Source organism: Sus scrofa, chromosome 16, assembly GCF_054392235.1.
Source record: "Sus scrofa isolate SSC_HxYL_T2T_F1_AM1 chromosome 16, Sscrofa_HxYL_maternal_Yorkshire_Landrace_v2.0, whole genome shotgun sequence".
In the NCBI taxonomy this organism is placed as follows: Eukaryota; Metazoa; Chordata; class Mammalia; order Artiodactyla; family Suidae; genus Sus; species Sus scrofa.
In genome coordinates this window covers 49602852-49615722 of record NC_139398.1, presented here as the reverse complement: position 1 = coordinate 49615722, position 12871 = coordinate 49602852, and the positions used below count along the sequence as shown (strand labels likewise).

At 42.4% G+C, this 12871-nt stretch overlaps 1 protein-coding gene across 4 annotated transcripts in view; it reads right to left on the bottom strand.

The window, feature by feature from the left end:
• RAB3C (RAB3C, member RAS oncogene family) overlaps positions 1 to 12871 on the bottom strand; it is a 317768-nt gene that overhangs the window by 106219 nt on the left and 198678 nt on the right. Inside the window, exon 1 of one of the 4 annotated variants that reach the window (XM_085002296.1) lies at positions 9445 to 9667. The exons of 2 other annotated variants lie outside the window; for them this stretch is intronic. In XM_085002296.1, coding sequence (XP_084858422.1) covers positions 9445 to 9569 — 125 coding nt within the window. In that variant the 5' untranslated portion in view covers positions 9570 to 9667. Of the gene's footprint in view, positions 1 to 6315; positions 6400 to 9444; positions 9668 to 12871 lie in introns of those variants that run through there. One more of the 4 variants, XM_085002297.1, reaches the window with a different exon arrangement.

Below are 12871 nucleotides of genomic sequence, written 5' to 3'. Positions count from 1 at the left end.
TCATTAACTGCTGAGCCATGATGGCAACTCCCGTAAAGTTTTTAACTATGTAAGTGTGGAGTTGCCCAAAGGTGCCACTGGGAGCAAAGGCCAAGAACTTCTATGAAAGGCATGTGAGTTCCTGGACCTTGTTGGATTTTGATTTCTCCCTTCCAACCATTTTACCTCAGATTCATAGGAAAGGCCATCTTCTGGGCAAAGCCATTGTATAAGTGAAACTGACCGGTGGAGAAGAAGATCTGAGGGAGGAATTTAACTGGAGCTACTCACTTGCTGCCTTCCTAGGAACTGTAGAGAAGGCAGCTGACACTGGCAGAGTGAACCGATGAACCTGACCATGATTTGCTCTGGTTCTAAGATCTCCCTTTTCCATCCTCCTTTCTTCTCTTCCTTTCTTCCTTTACATCTTATGCCCACATTTTTATTACACCTTCTTTCTGCCACTGCTATGGAGTTTTCCTTTTGGTCCCAAGGCTACCTCATCCGTTAGTGGTGTGTGTGCTGTCTTCAATGGCAGCCCCCAAGGGCAGGGGAGGAGGTCTTATGAGCTAGAAAAAGCTGTACCCATCCTCTTTCCTAATCTCTTACCTTAACTCTCACTTCCTCAATCATTTTCACGAGGCTCTTTTGGCTTTTTACCTTAAATAATGATGAACACACGTTTTCGGGACTCCTTTTTAAGATATGATAGTTAAAAAAAAAAAAAAAAAAAAAAAAAGTCTGGTTGAGAAATACCTAGCAGACCAGGATGTATAGGTGGGGTGGGGGTTCCTATAGCCTGAGTTCTGAAGGGACAAAACCCAGGTGATGAGAAGATTTATAGGGTTGGGGAATTCCTTTGCCTCCCTAACTTAGAGAGGTCTTCCAGGGCAGGGCAGCCCAAGCTCAAGCCTTTCTTGAGCATGCTCGGATCATAGCCAGTATCAATGCTTGTTCAAATGCAGATTTTGGGGCTCTCTCAGGCCTATTAGAAAGGAATCTCTGGGAAGAAACTGGTGGTATTTCAAACGAGTTCGCAGGGGAGAATAATATGTACCAAACAAAGTACAAGGACTACCAACACTAAAGCTACAAAGCCAGGCTTTTGAGTTTGTAGATCTGGGTTTTAATTTCAGCTCTATAATTTACCAGCTGAGTTATCTATGAAAATTACTAAATTCTGAGCCTCACTTCCCTCACCTGGGGAGAATATCTCTTTCATAGGGGTATTGTAAAAATTAAAGCATTACTTAGTTTTGTCTGGAACAGTTTCTAACTTTCAAATGGTTGTTTTTATTAACTGAAACTCATGATTAGTCTACGAAAAAACTGAATTGATCAGTTAATATTCACATCGACCAGCTTTCAACATTTAGTGATGACACAGATGACAAAAGAATACTTTTGAAAAGCATAACAAATGAGAAAACTAGGACTACAATAGGTTGGTTCATGCTGATCAGTTGAGAAACCATTAGAAGTTATTGCTTCTAATACTGCTTTTTTTTTTTTTTTTGGTCTTTTTGGGCCCATACCCGAGGTATATGGAGATTCCCAGGCTAGGGGTCGAATCGTAGTACAGCTACCAGCCTATACCATAGCCACAGAAACTTGGGATCTGAGCTGCATCTACAACCTACACCACAGCTCATGGCAACACAGGATCCTTAACCCACTGAGCAAGGTCAGGGATGGGACCTGTGTCCTCATGGATGCTAGTCAGATTCGTTTCCACTAAGCCATGACGGGAATTCCTAATATTGCTTGTTTTTCTATCTGTTGCATACAATCTTACAGGTAGAAAGACCAGAAAGTAATAAGTTGCCATGCTACCTAGAAGCTTCTATGTTTTATTGTATTTTGCCCATTTCTTTTTATTTTGCCTGTTTCTCTTTATTTTGCAATTGTGAATTTTGTTTGAGGGACCAAAAAAGGACTAAGTAGAGGAAATAGTTTTATACATTTCTGAGGGAGACTGGAATACTATGTTACATGTGAGGGTATGAATAGCACTGTCTTTTCACTGCATTTGATGCTATGGAAAGTTCCTCAGTGATGTGCTCTCAGAACAGAAGGTCATACATTTTCATATATATTCTGCTGAGGAATCTGCACCTGATTCATGACCTTTCAAACCTGCAACTATTTTTTTTTTTTTTTGCTTTTAAAGCTCGCACCCACAGCACATGGAGGTTCCCAGGCTAGGGTCGAATTCAAGCCACACGTGCCAGCCACAGCCACAGCCACAAAGGATCCGAGATATGTCTGCGACCAAAACCATAGCTCACAGCAACACTGGATCCTTTACCCCACTGAGCAAAGCCAGGGATTGAACCTGTGTTCTCACAGATACTAGTCAGATTTGTTTCCACTGTGCCACAGTGAGAACTCCCAAACCTACAACTTTTCATTCTGCATGCAAAACTGGAGAAGTCATGGTTTTGGGAGAGGAGAAAAGCAGATGTTTCTTCCACTTTTAAGAATTAAATTCCAATTCTACATTGAAGTGATCTTCAAGAGGAAATAAGATCATTGACAACAAAGTAGCAAAATAGGAATATAAAATCAGGACCACGGTGAATTGTAAAATATTATGAGCACAGGATTAGAAAAACACAAATCCAGTAAGTCCCTCACTTGAGTGACCATCAATAATACCACATGGGATACTTTTAAAATCTGTCTATCTGGAGGCCTCGTCCCAGACATACTGATTCTTCCTCTCTAGGCCCAGAAATTGCATTTTTAAGAGCTCCTTACATTTGGGAATAACTAATGTACATTGTAATGTTGCCTGTGTGTGTACATGTGACAGAAAAAGAGGGGAGAGTGTATTAGGGAGAAGGGGAGAGGCTGGAGGGAGGGCAGGGGGTAGGGGCAGTAAGAGGATGGGGAATGCAAGTATGGTTATTCTGAATTCTGTCTGCCAAGCCAAAAATGGCCAACAGGAAGTTGTTAACTCTCATAAGAGAAATATTTATAGTACGGAACACATGAGAAAACTTTCCTATAACTGAATTTTGAAAGAAATCTCTTTTGGTGTTGTACCAGTAGGGCTCAAGGTAATGGGATTGACTGTTGGTCTGCTAATGGGTCTGCTCTGGTGTCAAACATACTCTGTATGTTGCTGCTTCCTTCTCTATCTCCTCTCACCAAACCCAAAAACGCATAACAGTGCTGTGTTACATGTGTACGGTACGTGCTATTTACACGGCTATTTCATTTACATTATTCCTTCTGCTATTTACACCAAAATTATGATCGTTGTTACTATCGGCCAATATCATCTCTAGCTTTGAAATAAGTTATCTGAATGGCTTGCCTAAAGTAACATGGAAGGCCAGTGTCAGGAAGAAAAAAATTCCCCTGATACGATACTGCTTCTAAGCATCACAGCCAATCTTCTCATTATACAAAGACAGGTCTAGTGCTTTCGTAAGCACAAAGTAGGGATATTCATTTTCATTCTGATTTTGTAGCTAGAGAAAGATACAAAAGGATTCACAAGACAGGGATGGTCTATGTGCTGAAGAAGTTTATTGCCTAGAAGGAGTAGCTCATTAATATTATATAAAGAGTTTAAGCCTAGTAAGTTCTCACTCTTTATAGTTTCATGAAAATATTTATCTCACTTAAAGAAAAAAGAACTCAAATTTAGGAGGCCCCGCACTTTAAAAGACTGAATACCTGATGATACAGACCTGCTTCTGAGTACCTGAATGATATAATCTCTTTCCTTACAAATAGAATCTTTATTTAAGAGACCTGAACTTTTGATTTAAGCACATGATTAAGTGGCTTTTGAGATTCATAACAGTAGAGGGGATATTGGGGAACGTGGATAATTTCAACCCAACTATAATCAATTGCAATACTTGAAATTTCTTATATCTCCTCCTACTCTGCCCATCTCCTCAGACTCATCCTAAATTGCACCTTCTCTTTGAACTTCCTTCTATCTGTCCAGATGCAAGAGATGTCTTTCTCTTTACACCTGTAGAGACCGCACTTGGGGCTTCTATGTCCAGCCCAACTTCTGACACCTTTTCTTTTAACAGGACTTTTTTTCCCCTGTGGATTCAACCCCCATCCACTGTGAGTCTCATGTGGTTTGAGTGGACCATGATTCCAGGGTGAGGCCCTGGTACAAGCCTAGTCAACCAAATTCCCTTGCCCACTTAAAATTTGACACCTGACTCTTATGGACAATAAGATCCACAGGTTTGTTTCAATTAACCTTCTGATGTAAAACATTTAAGCATTATTCTCAGACATTCAGGAGGACTATCACAATGTTTTCAGTAGCAGTCACTGCTTGAATTTGCTAGACTTTCAAATTCCATGGAAGCACATGAATTTATAGAGCAGCCACCCAGTGGTCTGGCATGCCTATTTTCATTTGAGCATTGTGTTTACCTAAAGATATGAGTCACTGAGAATGCGAAGTCTGTTCTACTAAATACTATAACCAGTGTTAAAAAAAAAAAAAAAAAAGATATGGGAAGAGGATGGTCAGGTTTTAGTGAAAAAAAGACACAAAGTTCTACTTGACATGGCGAGATGGAGATGCCTGTGGGATACTAAAGCAAATATAGCTGAAAATCAGTTGTATTAATGGCTCTAGACTTTAGAACAACTCTAAAGGGGAAATAGCTATTAGGCTATGTATCAGCATCACTGGAGAGCTTTTAAAACCCATGATGTCCAGGCTGCATCTCAGAACAATTAAATCAAAAGTCGAAAACAGGAATCAGTAATTGTAAAGCTCTCTAGGTTAGCACAATATATAACATAGGGGCATTGTTTCCCAATGTGTCTGGCTAATATTTTCAATATATTTGAAAAACTGGAAAATTCAGGTGACCAATAAAAACACTTGTAGGTTTATTGACTTAAGGTGTAGTTCTCGTCTTCCCAAGGAAATGGATTTATTTATATGCCCCCTTTTTATTTTTTTTTTTTCCTGTAACAACTGGAAATTAAATCTAGAGGCTGCATTAAAGAGGAATGAACATGAACTTTTCCCAGGTGAGTGCATCGGGTCCAACTTCTACCTCCTCCACTTACTAGCCTGGTGACCCTGGCTGAGACACCACTTCCTTGAGCCTTAATTTTTTATTTGTAAAAAAACGGGGATAGGATTAATTTTCACAAGACTGTAGGTAATACATGAGAGGAAAAAAAAAAAAAATGACACAAACAAAGCACCAGCTACTCTGTAGCTGTTTGTCATATTATAAGAGCTGAAAGAAGGTCCATTGTTCACTTGCAAAACAGGAGCAAATTTCTGTTGTTCTGCAAGTCAGTCTAAGTGCATCTGGTCTGAGGTCCGAAGCCATACTTTCGATTACACACTGTACTGCAAGCTCTTGTCATTCACTTTCAGGGTTTTGTAATATGTTCACCTTGGTTAATGTTGTGAGGAGAACAGATCCCAAATGAGGCAGCTGGTGCTCAGAGCACAGCAGTGGTGATAAGCCATGACCAAGTGAGATAGTGATTTCTCGTTTTTTTCCCTCTTCCACCAAGGCCTGGCTTATCACCTCAATTTCATTTTTCCTCCATCCTAGTATTGTAATTATAATGCATTTTTTTTTTCTCCCAAGCCTTTTTCTTACTAGTTGTTTTCCCTGGGCTATACTATCATACCCGTCCACCTCACCCCTCCATGCCTGCAAAGATTCCTAAAGCTAGCCTCTATTTTCTCGTCTCCAAACTCTCCCCCTCATGCCACTGGCATCATCTGGTTTTGCAGATATTTCACAAATTTGACAGTCAGTAAACCATGGAAACCACTTAGGGAAATGGCGATAGGGCACATTTACATGCCATTACCCCAAATGTGAGATTTCCATAGCAAATATTGCTTATTTGGGAGAATACTAAAATGCAACTATCTATTTTATCTCTCGGCACACTTCAATACAATGCTAATTATACACAGATTTTCATAGTATTTTAGAAGAGAACATTATACAGGAGAAAATGTCCCTCCTTTGCCTGCCACACACTCTTCATCCCTAGCAACCTTGTTAAGGCATTTGGAATGCACATTTCACTGGAAGTATGCATCAAGCTTTTGTCAGATCTGACTTAAGACACTAAAGCCTAGTCCAGAAACACTGTCACAACCAGGAGATATATATATATATATACACACACACACATACACACATATATATGCGCATGCATTTGTTCCTGATAGAGCCTGATCAACAAGCAAAATTAAAACCAATTTTCTTTCCATTCATGCACTTTCAAAAACCCGAAACACTACAATCTAGCATGTTCTCATTTGCAGGAGAAACAGAAGTGGACCAACCACACAGGACCTACCTGGCTGGCAAGGTGTGGCCGTGGAGCAAGGTTTTCGGCCTATAGCACATGCATCAAACACAAAGCCATCTTTGGCTGCTTTTCAAGACAGAGGCAGGGGTGCCGCAGAAAGCTCCCGTGAACGCCTTATATGGAAAGGAGCCAGGCTGGAGCAGCACACGGAGCGGCTGAATTAAACGTGCAGATTAAATGAACAGCTTGCTTTATGTACATCGGTTAAGTTCAAAGCTTTCCAGCTGACTGCTAATAGCAGGCTTGGCGAAGAAAATCAACAGTGACCTGAGTGGCGCGGGGCCTGGCAGGAGGCAGGCAAGCGGCTCTCACCCTCTGGCTTTCTCCTCCATTTTCCTTGCCTTTTTCTCTTTACTTGGGAAGTTGTCTGCACGCCTATTCTTGTGCAGAAAAGAAAAGGCTTGCTCTTTCTTTGGCCTAGAGTCCCTGACCAACCACAGCAGAGAGGGGTGTCCAGTACTCAGGCAGAGGGTTTGGACAATGAGCACGTCTTAGCACAGACTCTGACTGTCCTCATCACCCAGGGAACTAGGGAGTACGCCCCTACTCCCCGGCCACACAACTCTTGACAGTCTTAGATGCAAATGTGGTCATGCACATGGACTGTCCAGGATCATTAGACTTACTGTTGTTATGATCATTATTCACAAAATCCGAGGGCAATGCTAACCCCAACCCTGTGAGGTTGGCACATGTCCCCCTCAGAGTTCTACATTCTGGGGAAGAGTTTTTCCCTCACTGTCACCCCTACAGTCCACTGTACTCTCTCTCTTAGGAGGGGAGATCTGCCCTGGGTATTCAAGAATTAATGAATGGTGCCAGCTCATTCAATGTTATAGTGGTGGCAAAACCCACCCCAGCCTGCCCAGGTCACACTTGTTTTGTGATATAGGCTTTATTTCCACTTTTCCCTAAGGGCAGGCAGCAAAGCTGGGCGTTGCCTCTTGGGAGGCCAGGGGAGATGCAGCAGGGCCTGTGGGCCGAGGCTCTTTGAGGATATGGTGGGGGGAAAGGCCTCTGGAAACCACTCTCAAGGTTTTCAGCAACGCACAGTCCTTTGTAGGGTGAAGTCACCAAAGGGCCACTTTCTCTCTCAGACATCCTCCTCCCAACTCCTTTGGGGGCCCAAGTAAGTGGCGGGGAGGAGCTCGAGGCAGGAGCAGGACCCAAAGTCCTGTCCACCCCTCCTCCCATGAGCTGTGCTTCCCCATCATGGAAGCTCCCTCTCCCAAGGGCCTCTACTCTCCAGAGCAACCCTAACCTTTCCCTTGCTTAGTCAAGTTCAAATCCCAAGCTCAAAGGAAGAGGAAGCTCCCCCCCCACAATTTTGGTACAAAAGGGCATATATCAAACTGATCCACACACATTCAACTTGGCATTCAGGTTTCTATTTGTTTTATCAGCAGGAAGCTGGTGACTTCTAGACACAGGGAAGGTCAAGGCCACAACAGTATCTGAAGATCCTACTGTCTTATTCCTCAGGAGGTTCATAGACAGTGGGATGAAACAAGGCCTTACTCTTCAAGTGCCAGCACGGCAGTCCTGGCCCCGCAGGTGAGCCCATGCACCTGAGGACGGGAGTCTCTGCCTTGCTCTTCAACACTGTCCCCTTGGCCAACCAAGGAGCTTCACTTCTCCACAAGGCTTTTTAATTTTTTTTTTTAAAAGCATCGTTTAAAAGTTATACACACTAAATATTCTTCTAGGAAACACAGATAAACAGAGAAGAAAATGTATCACCATTAGCATTTTTTGTCTATCCTTCTCAAGGGATCTTTTAGGCAGTGCCCGAGTCCCAGTCTTTTTCTGTTAAGACTGGAGTTTATTATATCATTTATTAGGTTGGCCCTCTCAAAGACACTGTAGTAACTTAAATCTATACATAAAATACAGATGACTTACATAGAGACTATTTCTTTGTTGTGGAAACTGTTCTTACAACTCCAAATTTTAAGGTTCAGAAAAGACACTGATGCCAGCCTGGCTGCAATGCTACAGGGAAAGATTTTCACTCTGAGGGCCCAGGGCTTTCCCATGGGGCAGGTGTTGGGCACCCAAGGGCATGCAGAGCTCAGGTCCATCATGGTTGTGTGCTGAGGGTGAGGGGGCTGGCCACTCACTTCACTCCCGAAGGCTCAGAGTCTTGTTTCCCAAACTTCACATCTTGAAATGATGCACTGAACTTTCTGGCACTTACTGCTTCATCTCTAAGCTGGCCTCCTGCCCACTGGGTTTCTTTACTTCCTTTCAGCCCACCCCTAACACCCTCAAATAGCCCCATACTCTTCCACCTCTATAAGTACCAGGCAGGTATGGCACATTTACAGCGGCGAGGCTCTTTTGTCTTTGTTGGGGAGTGAGAAGGGGAGCCATAAAATAATGCTCATTCCCTTTTCCTCTCACACACAAGTAGATGGCTAGTATCTTGACAAATGGACTCATGTTCTTTTCCTCCTGGATGGGCTCCTTTTTATTCCCCTGTTTATTCCCCTGTGCTGTGGTGCCAGCTGAGGTCAGAGCTGCAGAGGAGCCACGTGGTCTCAAAGAAAATCAAAATAACCTGTTTTTTTTGTTTGTTTTTTTTTTTTTGTCTGAACTCTGTTTTCCAAAGCTCAAACCTCAGGGAGAATTTAGGGACTTCAAAGAGATATACACAGAATACTTTGAAGAAGCTTAGAGAGAGAGGAGCCAAGATTCTCCTGTGCTGGAGGGAGGGGTGAAGAGGACCTTAACCCTCCTCATCATGTCTGGAAGAGCCAGGACCCACAGGGACATGTGGTCAAGTGCTGCTTGTAGAATGCTCACAATAGGTGATCCTGCCAAGGGGCCACTGCAGAAAAGAAGGATCAGCGAGCCTGCTTCTCCCAACACATCCCCAAACTTGACTCCAGAACGCCTACCAAACCCAAGGGTAGAGGTAAGGACTCAAAAACCCCAGGGGGCTGAGGTTCATGTCTGGGAGAAAAGGGGCTTAGAGTGAGAAACTAATTTAAAGAAAAATGGAACCATTTATTACCCACCCAAGTTATGGGTTAGTATCATACTTATATTAGCTTCCTACTACTGCCCTAACAAACTACAGCCAAGACTTAAAAGAATGAAAGCTCAGTATCTTACAGTTCTGTAGGTCCAAAGTCAGATGCAAGTCTTGCTGGGCAAAATATCAATGTGTCATCCATGGAAGTGAGTTCTTTTCTGCAGGATCTCAGAAAGAGTCTGTTTCTCTGCCCTTTATCCAGCATCTGAAGGCCACATCCATTCCTCGGCTTATGGCCTCCTTCTATCTTCAAAGCCAGCAACGGCCTCTCAGGTCCTTCTTCTATTGCAGCTCCTCAACACTGACACTTCAACATCCTTCTCCTACTTTTAAGGATCCTTGTGATTATATTGGGTACACCTGGCTATCAAAGGTACTTTCCCTATTTTGAACTAAGCTGATTAGTAATCTTAATTCTGCCTGCAACCTTTGCCATATTAAATAACATACAGGTCCCAGGGATTAGCATATGGACATCTTGAAAGTGGGGCATTATTCTACCTTCCACATACACAAAGGGATATACCTGAGTTTTTTTTTTTTTCCTTTTTTATTGAAGTATAGTTGATTTACATTGTTGTGATCATCGCTGCTATTCAACAAAGTGATTCAGTTGTCCATGTACACACATCCATGCTTTTTCAGATTTTTTTCCCATATAACCACAGAATATTGGATAGAGTTCTCTCACAGGCTGTTCCCGTTGGTCAATCATTCCATATATCTCAGTGTGCATAGGCCAATTCCAAACTCTTAGTCCATCCCTCCCCCAACTCCTGTCCCCTTTGGTAACCATAAGTTTGTTTTCAAAGTCTGTGAGTCTATTTCTGTTCTGAAAATAAGTTCATTTTTAACCTTTTTTTTTTCTTTTTGGATTCCACATATAACTGATATAGTATGATGCTTGTTTTTTCACTGTCTGACTAACTTAAGTATGATACTCTCTTGGTGTATTTAGGTTGCTACAAATGGCATTATTTCATTCTTTTTTATGGTTAAGTAATGTCCCATTGTATATGTGTACCAAATCTTTTTTATCCATTCCTCTGTTGATGGACATTTAGGTTGCTTCCATGTCTTGGTTGTTGTACATAGTGTTGCAATGAACATTGGGGTGCAAGTATTTTTTCAAATCATGGTTTTATCTGGATAGGAGAAAAACCCAGGAGTGGGATTGCTGGATTTTATGGTAGTTCTATTTCTAGTTTTCTTTAGGAACATCCATGCTGTTTTCCATAGTGGTTTTACCAATTTACATTCCCACCAACAGTGTAAGAGGGCTTCCTCTTCTCTACACCTCCAGCATTTATTGTTCGTAGATTTTTTTTTAATTTTTTTTTTTAGGGCTACATTTGCAGCGTATGGAAGTTACCAGGCTGGGGTTGAATCAGAGTTGCAGCTGAAGGCCTACACCACAACTCGTGGCAATGCCAGATCCTTAACCCACTGAGCAAGGCCAGAGATTGAACCTGCATGCTCTTGAATATTAGTTGGGTTCATAACCCATTGAGCCACAATGGGAACTCCTTTTTTGATGACGGCCATTCTGGCTGTTGTAAGCTAGTGCCTCATAGTGGTTTTGATTTGCATTTCTCTAATAATTAGTGATGTTTAGCATCTTTTCATGAATACACCTGAGTTTCTACCCACTGCAATCACTTTTCCTTCTATTCGTTCCTGTTTCCCTTAATAGCAAACACCTTGAGGACGTGCAATACTCTTCAAAGGAAAGAAAGTTATTTTGAGTAATTCTTCTCACATTTCGATGTTCTACATCCTGCTGTGCAAAGCATGATCCATGGACGAGCAGCATCCAACATCACCTGGAAGCTTGTTAGAAATGCAAACTCTCTAGCCTCATGCCAGACCTACTGAACCAGAATCTTCACCTTATCAAGATCACCAGGTGATTGCTATGCTGTGAGGCAGAACATTCCAAATTGTGGAAGCTTGACTATTACTGTAGAAATAATCATGCAAAAAGGCAGGCCAAGTTTTTATCAAAGAAAAACTGAAGCTTGGAGAGGTTAAATAACTTGACAAAATCATTTTCTGCAGGGGTTTCCAAACCACCCTGCTGCATTAGAATCACTGGAGGTTTAGGAAATCCCAAAGGCCAGGCTGCATCCCAGGCCAAAGAAATCAGATTCACTAGGGGCAGAACACCAACACCAGTGGCTTTTAAAATTCCCCAGATGTTTCCAGTATGTAGCCTGCTTTGAACGTTTGGGATTTAGAAGACTTTCAATGATGAAGAGAGGCTAAGTTGTGGTTTTTTATGATAACCATTGCCCCATTGGACCAGGACTATTTTAGTTTTCAAAGTGAAGGTCCCAAGGACTCCCCTAGGTCCTGGGGACAGTGGTCATCCTTGTTTACAAAGTCCAGACCACCTCAAGCTGCTGTAGATAGATTTGGGTCTAGTGCTTCACCCTTACTTTTCCCCTTGGTTTCCTGTGGGATACAAAGTGAGTTAGCCACTGGGAGGCATTCGTAGAATGTGTGGGTGAGATGGATAATCGCTCTTTATTTTTTGTTTTTTTAGGGCTGAACTCACGGCATATGGAGGTTCCCAGGCTAAGGTTCGAATTGGAGCTGCAGCTGCCAGCCTATAACACAGCCGAGCCACGTCTGTGACCTGCACCACAGCTCACAGCAACTGGATCCTTAAACTACTTAGTGAGACCAGGGATCAAACCCTAGTCCTCATGGTTACTAGTGGGGTTTGTTACCACTGAGCCATGACTAGAACTCCAATAATCACTCTCTTTAGAACTGAGATTCAATCTTAAATATGTTCATCTGCATCTCAAGAGGCCTATGAAAGCTTGTAAATGGGTTCTTAAAGGCCCACTGACTCTTCTCTAGCCTGGCATTGAGGGAACCAGGAAGAAAGGCAAAGGTAGACCATCTTCTCTTCCTTACACTCACTCTTGGTCTTTTTGACTCCCTTCCAGCATTCTCTACTTAAGGACCATATTTAGAATATCTAGTAATAAGAGTAAGGTCCTTTATTAGTTGGCTTGAAATACAGGTTTTTTTCCCTTTAATGAAAAGCCGCTGTACATGTAAAGCCAGTCTCTCTAAAATGAAAATATGGACAATTATATATTGTATTCCTCACATTCGAGTTGGAAGAGGCTGTCTCTTCCATTAAGCTTTTTTTTTTTTCTTTTTTTTGGCTGTTTGGCAGCATATGCAGTTCCCGGATCAGGGATCAGATCCAAACCTACACTGCAGCTTTGGCAACGCTGGATCCTTAACCCACTGTGCTAGGCCCGGGGTTCAGACCTGTGTCCCAGGACTTCAGAGATGCCACTGATCCTGCTGAGCCACAGCAGGAAATCCACCAGCTAATTTTTAAGATAGTTTCTCAAACAAGAGAGGGAAAGGTAGACCCTCAACCCCATCAAGGATGGCTGCACACAGGCCTGCCTGTCATCCTGGACACTGCACATCCCTCAACTTGAGATGAGACCCAGGCACGTCCCAGGGTTGCTCCTAAAA